The sequence below is a fragment of the Gracilinanus agilis genome, chromosome 4 (genome assembly GCF_016433145.1).
Source record: "Gracilinanus agilis isolate LMUSP501 chromosome 4, AgileGrace, whole genome shotgun sequence".
Taxonomy (NCBI): Eukaryota; Metazoa; Chordata; class Mammalia; order Didelphimorphia; family Didelphidae; genus Gracilinanus; species Gracilinanus agilis.
In genome coordinates this window covers 157,001,030-157,017,182 of record NC_058133.1, presented here as the reverse complement: position 1 = coordinate 157,017,182, position 16,153 = coordinate 157,001,030, and the positions used below count along the sequence as shown (strand labels likewise).

The following is a 16,153-nucleotide window of genomic DNA, read 5'->3' as shown; positions in this document are numbered from 1 at the left end:
GTAATACCAGTAATTGGACTAAGTCCAAATGGGCAAAAGGGCAATAAAAACACCTATAAACTATGTTGTCAAGTAAGTGCACTGGCAAGAAAGTCATTAGTATGACCCAGGCTTTTAAAAACAACAAAGTGACTTTGACAATAAACCACCATATAGTTTCCCAAGAACCTTTATACATCTGTTTAATTAGATTAGCTTTACAAGCAACTTGAGAGCTCTTTCATAATGAAACACTGCTTTTCAAATTACATGACTCTATAGGCAGTCTGTAAATGAATCCTGAAAATTCTTTGCCTATTATAAAGGTCTGTGTTTTACAGCTGGTTAATGTCATGAATAAAAATAGCATTATGAAGTTTTGTCTTTAACCAGGATTTAAACACAAACAGGTCATGAAAATTTTTAAAAAGTCCTACTTGGTGACAAGTAAACTGTCCCACCACTACGAAATTCTAAGATAGGAAAAATATGGCTGCCCTGATTTGCTGATGTTTTTTCCTAATGATTTACAAAATGATGAAGCAGACTTTTTAAAAAATACACTGTTGTGTTAAATCTGTCTGGCAAGTACTACACAGAGATTAAAATTTGGTACTTTGCACAACTGCAGAAGTATACATTTGAATTACAAAGGGACTCACAAATGAAAGGCCTTTTCTGTACACATATCTAAAAATAAAATTCAAACATACCTCCCATTAAAATAATATAGCTTCTAGTAAACCTCAAAAAAAGTAGCGCTTTTTAATTGTGGCCTAATGCAATGCACTGCACTGCGGAGCAGACCAGATGGCAAAAGCAATTTGCACTCCTGGATCAGGCTGGCAGAGGCACTTATTATGGAGGAGATGTCAGGTCAAATTTATGGAAAAAAGGGAGGGAAGAGGAACAAAATGGAACACATTTGGTAAAACAACAATAATTCTGAGTACGAGCTAGAGTTCTTTCTGCAAGTTCTCCTAAGTGAGATCACAATACTGAATGTTTACTCACACCCCACGTCCCCAACTGTCAGTTTCACTAAACAATTAATTTTTTTCATGTCTTACATGAACAATAGCAATCTTTTAATAAAAATTACTGAGCTTTCCATAGAAAAGGTTTCTAATTGAATACAAACTATACAGATGCTAAAATTGCCATAAATTGAAATATATACAGAAATATTTCTGTACACTCACATTGTTTTGGCAAAGGAAATCAAGGACAGAGATAGAAAACTTAAGTGGGCAGGTGTGTACCCATAATTGATGAGAATGGATACGGCCCTGTGGACTTTGCTAATGAGCACAGGAAAACATTTATGTCCAAGACACCCATCCCAATTTGTTCTTCAAATATCAGAAGTTTGGGGAGCTCTTGTGTGATTTAATAACATTCCTTCTCTTTCTGAAAAGTAAAAAAGAACACCAAAACATAAAAAAACCAAAGCATTTCGACCTTCTTACTAAATGTACATCTTTTCTATACTGAACAAAGGCCAGTGTTATGTTTGGAGAATGCTTCAACAGAACAAGAGTCTGAAGATTCATTGCACATTAAGCCTGTAATGATGCATTTCAGGCTCAATGTATATATAATTTGCCCATGATACTGTATAACAGAATCAAGGTGCTACTGATCTGCAGATCAGATGGGGCATTTACTAGGAAGAAAATACAGAAATAAATTTGGAAGCTTATCAATTTTTTGTAAAGCAAAAGTTTTGAGAATGGAGACATCTTTTTTTAAACATGTAAGAAATTTCAGGGTATATTTGAAAGACTAAGAAAGCGCTGTTTTTTTTTAATCTTAGGAACTTGATGCTATTTCCCCAAAGCCGAAGATAACCTAGATATAGCCTCAAGCTCAGTGCCAGTCACTTTATTATTACTATTTTTAAATTTTAACTTAAATGATAAAGCCCTTCCCACTCTAGATTTAACTTGTAAAATGTAAACTAAAATAAAATAACTGATAGTAGAATAGTAAATTTTTTTCCTGTTAAATTTAATTAAGGACAAAGTAAAAAAATACAGTAGCAATCTTTAAGAGTTCAAATTAGTTTAAGATATGACTACAAAAGAATCCAATTTTAGCTGGTAATTAAAGTGCTCCTTTTCTGACTTTAAATGTAAAGAAAATTAAAGTGATCTTCAGTTACTGGCAACTATCATTAAATTAGGTCTTTTAGGGCAAAGGATAATAATATGAAGAGGTTTACAAAAATAGATTGATGCTATTTTGGAGAATAATACTGTAATTTTTACTCAATTCATTTTGATAAATTGTACCTGGTCATACAAAAATTACCCCAAATTCAAATTCGACTATATAAAAAAGGGAGAGATGAATTGGATTCAGCTGGATGACAGATCTGGCAAAATATAATAATGAAAAAATTCTATGTAGGGCACTTGTTTTATGTCCAGATGTATATATCACTTTTAATTGATTACTTATATTTTCTTCAAATAAGCAGTCACAGGTTTGGAGTCAGTCACACAGTACAATGCCACAGCAGTCAAAATCTTCTTTTTGATGCAACACAAAAATGTTGTTTTCATTTCCATATTAAAATGCTGACTTGTCTATTTTCCTTTATCCCATTTATTCAAATCCATGAGTTAATAAACAGCATCAATGTAGGTGTGTTGCTGGATCAAAGACTCTATAAAACGTCTTTTCCAATTGAATCAGAAGGTTTATTAAGTTCAATCCTTACACCTTTTTCACCTGCAGGAGGAAAAAGAAAGAATTTCAGGTGGGGGTGGAGGGAGAGCAACCACATAATACACCTGGATCCAGGGAATTACTTCTCTAATTTAATTCCTCTATCACATGATCACAAAATTCTAACTTTGTAATCATTAATGAAAACCATCATTCCTTTTCCAAAATGTTATCTCCAACACAATCAAGGCCAGTGAAAACAGTGCTGAGCTTTGTTAATTAATGAAACTTTAAAGTTGCTCTAGTATCAAGAGCCTTAGATTTGGGGTCATACACTCTAGGTTCAGATAATGACTCTGTCACCTACTCTATGTGACTTTGGGAAAGTAACTCTAGATAAGGGATAAACTAAATGACTTCTAAGTTCCCTTCTAATTCTAAATCTATGATTCTATGGGTAAAAATCAGTCTATTTACTGACTATAACTTCTGTCTTTTCTGAAAGAATGCAAGCTAGTAAAATGTCCTTCAGAGTATAGTTTCAGCAATGAATGTCTTGGGTAAACTATAAAGGGGCAGGAAGACCAGAACTGCTAAAAACTGATTAGTTTGGAAATCACCAGGAGGTTCCTGATAGGATGTAACTTCTCATACTACAAGAGAGCAGATTTTTGTAAGAATTCTCTGAAATTAGAATACAGTGATCCACTAAAACACACACAAGCAAGTAAAGCCTTAAAAAGTGGAATCACTGCTATAGAATGAACAACCCAGAATTAAGATCGGGGATGAAAGGATGTATCTTCATAACATAAACATAATTATATTTATCCATAACTGATTTTTGTGAACATCTAATAAAAAACAAAACCTAAAAGTTAAATTGAAATGCTGAAAGCAAGAAATAACACAATCTCCTTTGAAGGTAAGAAGATCATCCTCATTTTCTGTAAGGAATATTGAGATGTTTGTCTTAAAGTAGATTGTTTTGAATAAAAATGAGTTTAACTTTATTCCTGGAGGACTTTAAATCATAAAAAGCAGCTGGATATGGAACTGGGAAGATCTTTACATTATAGCATTTTGAGCTTGTAAAAGTAAAAGATTGTAGAGATTACTCAGTCCAATTCCCTCACTCAAAGGAAACTGGAACTCGAGAGATTAAGTGATTTGCCTTCAGTCACACAGGTAAGAATACAGTCTGGGAACTTTGTAATGAAAAAGGATGATCGCAAAAAAAAAATGCAGATATAATTAAGTACTTAATTAAGTATTCTATTGTTGTTGTTCAGGCACATCCAACTTTTTATAATCCCCTATGGATCATACTGTCCAAGAAGTTTTCTTGGCAGTGACACTGGAGTGGTTTGCCATTTCCTTCTGCAGCAGATTACGGCAACAGATGTTAAGTGACTCGCCAAGGGTCATACAGCTAATAAGTGTCAAGCCACATCTGAACCCAGGTGTTCCTGATACCAGGCCTAGTGCTCCATCCAATGAGCCACTAGATGCCTCCTAATTAAAAATTTTCATATTATCTAGCCTATTTTCACTGGCCAAGGCTCTCATTGCTACAGACATGAGAATTTCACTTTTTAAATAGGAGAATTTAAAACTTTGGGAAAATAAGGAATATTTTTCTCTGGCCTCAACTCAGTCTATGATAGGTTATAGTTTTTAATACAAACCCAAAGTGATTATTACCTGTTAGATATTTTACTTTTGCTCGTGCCCTCTCATCTGCATCAAAATACCACACTGTAATTGCGTACCTAGAAGAAAATTTATAATGAAGGAAAAATGTGAGAATCATATGAGATAATGGATATTATCTCTGAAAACTATGCAGTGTTATATAAATGGAAGGCTAAGGATAGAGAATGGCAGAAAAGGTATGCCACCTCAATAATGTTATATTTAAAATGCAATTCTACTATATCTATTTTAATATTATATCTAAAGTTAAATTATTAGTAGTAAACACTCACTTATATAGCAACTTGATTCATTCAGGAACATACTGAGAACTAAGATATAAGGAGAAAAGCCCTCTGAAGAACCAAAATAGATTCCATTAAATCCATGCATTAGTGCTCAAAATACTTCATTTATAGAAGAAGACCCCCTCAGGGCCTTGATAACTAGATGTATAACATTAATAAAATTGATTATCTGATAAATGTGTTAGTTATTACTTGATTAATTCATTAACTAGTCAATTAATGATTGATTAAAGGCAATAAAGGCAATAAATTACTAAAATTAAAGGAGATGGGGAAGGTTGGTATTAAGAGAACTGACACTGATATTATTAAATGACTTCTATGAGGAAGAAGACAGAAACATCATTAAAAAAGGCACATTTGGGGGCAGCTGGGTAGCTCAGTGGATTGAGAGCCAGGCCTAGAGACGGGAGGTCCTAGGTTCAAATCTGGCTTCAGACACTTCCCAGCTGTGTGTGACCCTGGGCAAGTCACTTGACCCCCATTGCCTACCCTTACCACTCTTCTGCCTCGGAGCCAATACACAGTATTGACTTCAAGACGGAAGGTAAGGGTTTAAAAAAAAAAACAAAACGGCACATTCTAGAACTCAAAAAGCATATTTGACCATGGGAGAGGGGGAGGTCGGGGGGTGAAGGGGAAAGCAAGAGCATAAATCATGTAACCATGTTAACTTTTCTAAAAAATAAATATTAATAAATGTTTAAAAAAAAAGAAAATTCAACATATATTTTTTAAAAAAAGCCCATTTGAGTGAGACTATTTAAGATAGAGAAAATTGCCACTATACCTTGACACTTGCTAAGGTCATTACTATACTAAAACACAGTACAACAATGGGTGATGGTCCAAAGTAATCAAATACATTTTATATTATGCAAAACTATAAAAAAGATTTCCAACAAAAATAACAAGTAATGTTTTGCCACTTTAAGGGGTGAACTTCATCTGAAAAGAACACTTTTGTAAATCACCTCTTTTTCCAACAATGCAGAATAAATGAGAAGTCACTATATTTAGGAAGCATTGCAAAAGAAGATATACAATTTAGAAATAAAAAACAATAAACTGAAAAGATAAATACAAAATTTGCACTGAAGAGTAGGGACTATTTAGATTTCGTTTTTATAACCCCAGTTTCAAAGCAAAATACCTATACACAGCAGGCATTTAGTAAATACTGAATTCCATTTTCTTACTTAAAATTAAGGAGATTACCTAGTAGCTTTGAGCCACACTGGCCATGAAGAGCAAAGAACAACAATAATCAAGAGAACCAGCACTAATAAATACCACAGAATTAGCCAATGTAAACATTTACTAAGTACCTAGTACATATAGAATATTGTCCTGGTTACTGAGAAAGATAGGAAATTTAGATAAGATACAGTCTATATCCTCTTGAAACTTATACAGTAGAAAGATATACACATATAAATAACAGTACAAAATAATACATTAAATATATGAAATTTTCAAATAATAAAATACTGTGTGAAGGATGCAGGGGAAAAGTGATAGGAAGGGGGAAGACTTCATGAAGAGCTAATATTTCATCTGAACTCTAAAGCAATGTTGTCAAACAAATAGAAAAGTGGGCCACTAAACAGCATGTAGGATTCTTACAGGCACACACTGACTTAAAAACTATATAGTAACATTAAATATTTTAATAATATTTTCCAATTACATTTTAATCTGGTTCAGGTGCATATGCTTTTGACATTCTACTCTAAAGGACAGGTAGGAATTTTATATACATATCTGTCTTTTGGATGATGCCTTCTATGATGAAGGGAAGGGAAGGGAAGGGTGAGACACCTGTTTAAAATTTTTTTTTAAAGAAAGAGAAAAAGGAAAAAAAGAAAAAAAATTTAAAGAAAGGGGAAAAAAAACTTCATGGTTTTAGGGGCAACTGGGTAACAAAGTGGTTAAAGAGTCAGGACTAGAGTCAGGAGGACCTGGGTTCAAATGTGATCTCAAACACTTATTAGGGGTATCCCTGGGCAAGTCACAACCCCAACTGACTAGCCCTTACCAAATTTTTGCCTAGGAACAAGAATTGCTACTAAGAAGGTATGGGTTTAAAAAGAGACAGTTTTAATTTTTTTTTTAATTAAAAGAAAATTAAGCCATCCACAGTAAATATTTCAAATAACTAATTTTATATTAGTCTTTTCCTAGTTATATCATTGTTTAATTGTTCGGTTGTGTCTGATTCTTCCTACTTATACTCAAATACTCTTTCCTTTCACAGAAATGTCATTTTAGATGTGCTACCTGTATTCAGAAGAGGTGACTTACCCATTGCTCCTTCCCCATCCCTGCTCTCATTCCCATGAGCCCAGTATGATAGGTAGGAATTTTAAAAGTGAGAGATGGGGCAGGGGAGTCTTGGTATAAAGAACCATGTCACCAAGGGACAAAAATAGGAAAATATGAGGTACATGTATGGGACTATAAGTAATCTAGTTTAGATAAAATACAGACTCCACAGTGAAAAGCATGAAACAATATGAAAAAAGTAAGGAAGTCTGTGAAAGCCTTAAACTTTAGAAAATCCAAATCTGGGATACTATAAAAATTACTATTCTGGCAGGGAATCAGGAAATTATCTAATTCAGCAATTTCATTTAACTGATGCAACAATGATACCCCAGGGAATGAGTGATTTGTCTAACATCACAAAGTTAATATTAATACAATGGCTGGGACTAGGACCTAAGGACTTTGGGTTAAAAAAATAATATGGGGAGAGATCCACAGATGGGGAAGTGGTAGATCCACTTAGGGATCCCCCCTGAATACCCACAGCTAGATATTCTAACCTCCGGTTAGTGAGAGTGAAACAGAATCACTTTCTCTTACTGGGCCAGTTGTGCAAACCACCTTGGGGACAATTGATAAAAAAATATCTCTTTTATTTTAAGAGGGGATACAAACTGAGGATCAGAACAAGGGGTCCCTAACTCTAAGGGATCTAGCTATTTTCCCAAAATCCTCTACGTCCCTTGCAAGATGGAGCCTTCTCGTCTTCCGGCTAACTTATTAGCTCCCTGTTTCTATCTAGGTGTTCCCCAAAATCTGATTAAGCTACTTATCTATGACCCTCAGTAGTTGGTTAGATTTATTTATCAAAAGCTGTCTCCAAAAACCTTTATGATTAAGCTCAAATGACTAAGTTCACCCCAGGGGGTCTAACCCCTGAGGTAAAACCTCAAAGCCAATCTGATAGGATTTTTTAATAACACCTTCTGAAAATTACAGCAGGTATGATCAGATTCTTTCCTAGATCTCTCCAAATCAAACACTCTCTAACGGTTGTGACTTCCAAACTTTTCTTCCTCTGCCTTCTGCCTACTAAAATCCTTTCCCTTGAGTTCCTAGTATGTACCTTAAAGACAGCCTTCCACTTCCCTTAAATCTTATCCTATCTCTATCCTTTTCCCGTTACAGAGTCCTTACTAATTCAGTGCACTACCTTCCACTATACCACTGTGATTTCTAGTGTTGACTTCTGTTTTACAGCCTCACTTTTGTAATGGATTGTAATGGACTACAGAATCCTAAAAGTCGTTTAGTCCTATTCTAAGTGACATGCCAACATCACACAGGTAGTAAGTAATTAAGGCAGACTTCAGATTTGGGTCCTCTTACACCAAGCCTAATGTTCTTTCAAACACAGTATGATAAACGAACACATAATTCACAAACATTTTATTAAGTGCTTATTTAGCAAGATTCAGTGTAAGTTATCTTTAACTTCAACTGGGTCTTTGAATTTTTCAGTCAGAGGCTCATAGCTGGAGAGCTAGAGGGACCTTTAAAGCCACTGAGTTCACTTTTCAGGGAAGGTAAGTGTCTTGCTGAAGGCCAACAAACATTTACTATGTGTCAGCTACTAGGCTAAACCAAAGAATACAGAGAAAGGCAAAAACATGGTTCCTCCTTACAAGGAGTTCATACTCTAATGAGAGAGATAAAATGCAAACAACTATGTACAAACAAGATGTAGACAGTGTAATATTGAAGGGAGGAGGGAATAGACTAGGAAAAGGTTTCTTGCAGAAAATATTTGAGCCGAGTCTTCAAAGAAGCCTGAAGAAACTACCTTCTCCTAGAGATGAGGCAGAAAGAGCATTCCAGCCATGTGGGACAGCAAGTGAGGAAGAGAAGGAAGGCCAGTGTAACTGGATAAGAGAGTAAGTGGGAAGTAATAAAACATCAGACTAGAAAGATAGGAAGAGGCTGGGTTATGAAAGACTTTAAAAGTCACATTTGATTCTGGGGCAAATAGGAGCCACTAGAGTTTACTGTGGAAGAAGCTGACCCAATCAGACTCGGACTTTAGGAAAAATCACTCTGGCATCTGACTGAAGGTGGGGTTAGGACGGGGAGATATTTAAAGCAGAGAGGCCATTGCCATAGTTCAGGCATAAGATGATGTGAAAGTAGAAACAATGACTTGACAACAGAGTGGATACTTGGGGGATGCGAGTGAGGAATCCAATATGACAATGAAGTGTCAAGCTTGGGTGACTGAGAAAACAGTGGTGCCCTTAACAGTAAGAGAAAAGATGGAAAGAAAGGAAGATTTGGGGTGAAAAAAGTTCTATTTTGGATATGCTAAGTTGTGATGCCTATGGAACATACAGTGAGATGTCCAAGTGTCAGTTGGTGGTGTGGAATTAGAGTGCTAGAGAAAGCTTTAGGCTTAACATTTAGATCTGGGGATCATGAATGATTAGAGCTGACAAGCAAACACTAAGGAATGAATGAAATAACCAATCGAGAGGGCACTGATAGAAAAGGAAAGAATGCCTGGGTCAAAAACTTTTAATAAATACTAGTTGGCAGGACTGTGCACAGGCAGCTCTCCATGTCTGATGCACATACTGTCCTTACCCCACCAGTTACAACCCTGAACATTCTTCTGCAATTCCATTCAAGTACCACTTTCTATAGGAGGTCACCCTTATCCTTCAAGCTGCCAGTTCCTCTGTCCCTCTTCCTGAATTTACTTGCATTTTTAAAATATCTTGCACGTATTTAAATGTGTACATGTTATTTTCTTGTAGAATAAAAGTGCCTTGAAGGCATTATTTTTATGATCTCTTCCTTATCCTCGAATCTGCCACTGCTTCCCTCTATCCTAATCTTTGTTCATCCCTTTTATATCAAACCTCATCTTTATTTTCCATTTGTCAGTTTCTACCATTTCTTCTTTATTCTCCTATTTTAACTCTGTTTCTTCTTCCTTACTCTACTCCTCCACTCAAGCAGAAAGGAATTTGGTGGGTGAAATACCAAGGAGACTTAAAAATATGCCATAAAGTCAAGGAAACCATGTGGCAGAGGATAGAGATGCAGGACAGGGAAACCTGCAACCCTTATTTCTTCTCTATCTAATGATATTTTCTTTCATGAATTGATGTAGATGTGCAGACATACATTTTGTGAAAAGGGAGGATACAGAAGACAAAATGTGATGTGTAAAATGTGTATGAAAACAGCAAGATGTACATAAAATCAACTATTTATGAGAGCCCACAACAAAAACTGAGCATGCCAAGGAAAAATTACTCTAGCAACTTAGGTCACTTTTAACAATTAAACATCTTTCTATATAAGGGTTTAACGTCCACAAGGTGCTCTTTTCTTCTCACCTCTACCAAAGGAAGCTTTTTATAAATGTGTTTCTTAAAAGAATATTACCTTGTAGCAAATGCTGGTTGCACTTCATGAGGGTTGCGTCGGTCAGACCAGAAAAAGAGCAGTCTATCAAATTTGGGTTCAATGTCAGCGAACTGGGCTTTGCCTTCTGGAAAAATTCGAAGAATACCTCCACTTACCTAGGGAAAAAAATCATTCAACATAATTAGAGCACTAATGATGGAAAAACTTTACAGGTTGTATGTCCTCTGCACAACACAAATGCAGCCCAACATGGCTACTAGGACTAGATGATATTGATCCAAACAAGGGGGATGCAAGGGGGAAACTGGGTGGCTCAGTGGATTGAGAGCCAGACCCAGAGATGGGAGGTCCTGGGTTCAAATCTGGCCTCAGACACTTCCTAGCTGTGTGACCTTGGGCAAGTCACTTAACCCCCATTGCCTAGTCCTTACTACTCTTCTGCTTGGAACCAATACACAGTATTGGTTCCAAGACAGAAGGTAGGGGTTTAAAAAAAAAAGATGCAAGTTTTATTTCAATAGGAATGATTAATGATCTGCGGCTATCTGCTGAGCTCTCAAACTGCTTAGAGATGTCTTTCTGGAAAATTACTCTCTCTTTTCTATATTCCACGAGGCTTATTTTCAATTCAGCAGGCATTTAAGTCACTACTATTTGCAGACTGTCTGTATCTGTGCTATTTCTAAGATGCTTACTTTCTGAAATGCATCTCACATCACCGTGTCTTCTCTCATCTCGCCCTTTTCCTCACTCCACTTAAATCCTGAAGTCCCTTCATGTTCACCATCTGCTATGTCCTTACTTCCTTACCTCCACAGTCTTGCTCCTGTGCTTCATTAGTTCATTTCATGTCACTCATTAAGTCCCCACTAAATAGCAGGGGCGAGATGCTGCAGTCAGAACCAAGGCGATGAGCACTTCCTGGTGGCAGGCACTGGGCTAAGCCAAAACAGTCTCTGCCATCAAGAACTCACAGTCTAGTGGGGGAGATAACATGCAAACAAATACAGACACACAAGGCATGGACAGGGCAAATCAAAGCACCTACTTTCAAATGCTACTCTGAAGCTTATTATTTGTGTGACAAGCTCTTTAATTTCTCTGTACCTCAGTTTCTTCAACTGCATAACTGGATCTGACTAGCTGGCCTTTGAGGCTCCTTCCAGTTCAAGATACTATTATTCTACTGGACTGGGGGCTAATCCAACTCTCTGCTGGTTCAAAGACTCTCTTTGCCTTTTTGAACCTTAGGCTACTCCTACTCTGCCTTCTACATTCTGCTCCCTTACTGCTAAATATTAGTGGAGAAAATCACACAGGCTTGTCAACTGCTTTTCCACTGTGATCTCCATTTCCTCTGGTCTGCACTCTCAAAAGGCCTCTCCATCTTTATCAGTATTCTTCTGTGCTTTGGTCTATAGAAGATGTGGCCTTTCTTAAAACCGTCTCCTCTTTGAGTTTGTACCACAAAACATTTCATTCTTTTCCATCCTTTTCAATCTCTTCGTATAGACAGGCTCCTTCCCCACTGGTTACAAATATACCCAGATTTCCCTGACTCTTAAACAAACAAAAAGCCAACCATTTATCTTACCACTCCTTCAAGCTACTGTTCCTATCTCTCCCTCCCAAATTCTTAAGTTTAATTCTGGGTCCATTATCTCACCACCTGCTCACTTTTCAGTTCTCTGTAACCATTTCTAATCCCCTGTTCCACAGAAACTATTCTCTCCCTGTTGTTGCTGCCAGCCATATATGACTCATGACCTCATCTGGGGATTTCTTGGTAAAGAGACTGGTCATTTTTGCCATTTCCTTCTCCAGCTCATTTTACAGATGAGGAAACTGAGGCTAATAAAACTAAGAGACTTGTCCAGGGTCACACAGCTAAGTAAATGTCAGGAGGCTAGATATGAATGCAGGTCTTGCTTACTCCAGGCCCAGAACTCTATCCACTGCACCAGCTAGCTGCCCATCCTCTCCATATGTGACAATCTTTTAACCGTTGAATCCAATGATCTACCCTCAGGTTTCAGACTCTTAAATCTCTTTATATTTTTTGAAGCTGTCAGTCACTTCTCTCCCACCTTTTTGATCTTCGACTTTCTCCATACACTCTCCTTCTCTGGATTGCATAACATGGTCTTTTCTTGATTCTCTTACCTATCTGATAGCTTCTTGTCAGACTCCTTTGCTGGAATCACCTAGTATCTGTCCATTAGGCATGAGTGTTTCCTAAGATTGAGTCCTGGATTATTCCCTCCTCTCCTTTCTCTACACTTTTTCCTAGGATAACTTCATCCATTCCTTTGGGTCTGAGTATCATCTCTAAGCCTTCTATACACCTAACTATAATTTCTCTGCCTTAAACTCCTCTCTAATATCTTTGCCTGAATATCTTGACACCTCAACTACAATGCCGACTTCCTCCAAAATTTCATCCTTCTCCAAACATCTTAATTTCTGCTGATGTCACCCAGACTCACAACTTTGTGTAATATAGGATTTTAGCATTGCCATGTTGGCTTAAGGCAAACCTGTTCCCTATTCCCTCTTCCTCACCTCCCAAATCCAATCTGTTGCCAAATCCTATTGGTTGTATTTCTACATCTCTCTCACCCATCCCTCTCTCCACTTATATGGCCACCACTCTTTTTAGGTTTTTCATCATTTCTCAGCTAGACTACTTTAAAAATCTCCTAATTGGTTCTCCCTGTCTTCTGAAATAGGTCCAGATTTACCTGTCTCTGTCTCAGTTTCCTCAACTATAAAATGGGGATAATAATAGCACCTACCTGACAGAGTTGTTGTAAAACACTTAGCACATTGCCTGGCACAAAGCAGATGCTGAATAAACGCTTGTTTCTTTTCTTCCCTCCTACATTGGCAAGGCAAATTTTCTTTTAATCTAATTGGCAAAAATTGCTGGGAAAACTGGAAAGCAGTTTGGCAGAAAACAAGGCATAGACCAACATCTCACACTGTACACTAAGACAAGGTCACAGTGGATAAATGATTAAGACATAAAGGCTGATATCACAAGTAAATTAGAGGAGCATGGAAAAATATACTTGTTTGATCTATGGACAAGAGAATGTTTTATGACCAAACATGAGACAGAGAGAATAGGAAGAAAAATAGATAATTCTGACTACATAAAATTTAAAAGCTTTTGCACAAACAAAATAAATTCAGCCAAAATTAGAAGAGAAAGTGAGGAGGAAAATTTAGAAGTTTCTCTGATAAAGGCCTCTTTTCTCAAATACATATAAAAGCGAGCCAAATTTATCAATATAAGGGTCATTCCCCAGTTGATAAATGGTCAAAGGAAATGAATTTCAGAAGAAATCAAATCTATCAATAGTAACATGAAAAAATGCTCTAAATCACTACTGATTAGAGAAATGCAAATTCAGACACTCTGAGATACCATCTCACACTTATCAGATTAGCTAACATGACAGAAAAGAAAAATGATAAATACTGGAGAGGATGTGAAAAATTTAGGACACTAATATACTGTTAGTGGAGTTGTGGACCAGTCTAACCATTCTGGAGGGCAATTTCAAGCTATGCCCAAAGGGCTATAAAACTGTGCATACCTTCTGTCCCAGCAATACCACTACTAGTTCTGTATCCCAAAGATATTTTTTAAAAAGGGAAAAGGAACTATTTATATAAAAATATTTATAGCAGCATTTTTTATGGTGACAAAAATTTGGAAATTAAAGGGATGTCCATCATTTGGGGAATGGCTGAACAAGTTGTATTATAAAATTGTGATAGAATACTCCTGGATAATAAGAAATGATGAAGGAGATGGTTTCAGAAAAACCATGAATTTGGGCAAAGTGAAGAAAGCAATACCAAAACTTTGTACATAGTCATGGCAATATTTTAAGGATGATCAACTGTGAAAGATAGCTACTCTGATCAGTATAACCATCCAAGACAACTCCAAAAGGCTTAAGATGAGAAATGTTAGCCACTTTTAGAAAGAATTAATTAACTCTGAAGGTAAACTGAGGCATCTTTTTTTAAAACTTTATTTTTATTGTTTTATTTCATTTGTGTTTTCTTTTGCAACATAGCTAATTTGGAAACGTTTTGCATGATTTCACATGTACAATCAATATCAAGTTGCTTGTCTTCTCAAGGAAGGGGGTGAGGCAGGAGGGAGAGAATTTGAAACTTAAGGTTTTTTTTAAATAGTTCTTTAAAAACTTTTTTACATGTAATTGTAAATATTCAACAAGATAAATAAAAATAATTTTAAAATAAAAAAAATATTTAAAATCTGCACAATAAGCCTTTCCATATAGTGTTTTTGTTTTTAAATCTAATGAGCGACTTGCCTTCTTAGGGGTTTTCTGATAAGAATAACCATTTCCTCCAGCTTCTAATAGAGTCACAAAGATATTTCTTTAAATATCATTTAAATTTAAGTGAAGGAGGCAGCTGGGTAGTTCAGTGGATTGAGAGCCAGGCCTAGAGATGGGAGGTCCTAGGTTCAAATGTTGCCTCAGACACTTCCTAGCTGTGTGACCCTGGGCAAGACACTTGACCCACCCACCACCACCACCCCCATTGTTTAGTCCTTACCACACTTCTTCCTGGAAACCAATAAACAGTACTGATTCCAAGATGGAAGGTAAGGGCTCTCAAAAAATAGATAAATAAATGGATTTAAGTGAAAAGCAAGATTAATACTTAAATAATAGGGGTTTTTAATCACTAGGGTAAATATACATATTACTATTTTATGAGATCTACTATACATTGCCAAATTATGGATCATGTTAATTATGAGAAAGCAATCTGCCTCCAAAACAGAGCAAGTCTGCAAAACAGAGACAGCTATGACAATTAATCCTTAAAAAAATTTTATCTCCATAAAAATCATGTGTATTTTTATATTTTTTCTTTTGAAAAGTCTCACAAGAGTTTGTAAAAATGGTTCTCATAACTTATTTTTAGAAAAAATTAAAGGAAGTTATAAACATAACAAAGGTAACTTCTGGAGAGTTATTTAATTTGGATGAATGCTAGCCATTGAGGAGTTGTTTTTTTTTTTAATATCTACTAGGAATAAAAGAAGCCATTGTGTGGAATATGCCAATTTCTATGAAAAAAATAAGCTTAAAATTTTTTTAAAAGTCATACTTATAATGAAGGGGAAATTAAGGCAATCATTAAAAACTATTTCGCCCAACTATATGGCAATAAATATAACAATTTAGGAGATATGGATGAACATTTACAAAAATATAAATTGCCTAGATTAACAGCAGAAGAAATAGAATACCTAAATAATCCCATATCAGAAAAAGAAATTGAACAAGCCATCAAAGAACTCCCTAAGAAAAAATCGCCAGGGCCTGATGGATTCACAAGTGAATTCTATTAGACATTCAAAGAGCAACTAATCCCAATACTATACAAACTATTTGATATGATAAGCAAAGAAGAAGTCCTACCAAATTCCTTTTATGACACAAATATGGTACTGATTCCAAAGCCAGGGAGATCAAAAACAGAGCAAGAAAACTACAGACCAATCTCCCTAATGAACATAGATGCAAAATCTTAAATAGAATACTAGCAAAGAGACTACAGCAAGTAATTAAGAAGATCATCCACCATAATCAGGTGAGATTTATACCAGGAATGCAAGGATGGTTCAGCATCAGGAAAACCATCCACATAATTGACCATATCCACAGTCTAACAAACAAAAATCACATGATTATCTCAATAGATGCTGAAAAAGCCTTTGACAAAATACAGCATCCATTCCTATT

The 16,153-nt window shown here is 36.0% G+C and overlaps 1 protein-coding gene across 2 annotated transcripts in view; it reads right to left on the bottom strand.

Moving 5' to 3' along the window:
• Window positions 1-156: 156 nt before the first annotated feature.
• EGLN1 (egl-9 family hypoxia inducible factor 1) overlaps window positions 157-16,153 on the bottom strand; it is an 83,999-nt gene continuing 68,002 nt past the window's right edge. For both annotated transcript variants that reach the window (XM_044674362.1, XM_044674363.1), the window contains 3 exons: window positions 10,371-10,507; window positions 4,357-4,424; window positions 157-2,715 (listed from right to left, as the gene is read on the bottom strand). In XM_044674362.1, coding sequence (XP_044530297.1) covers window positions 2,651-2,715; window positions 4,357-4,424; window positions 10,371-10,507 — 270 coding nt within the window. In that variant the 3' untranslated portion in view covers window positions 157-2,650. The remainder of the gene's footprint in view (window positions 2,716-4,356; window positions 4,425-10,370; window positions 10,508-16,153) is intronic.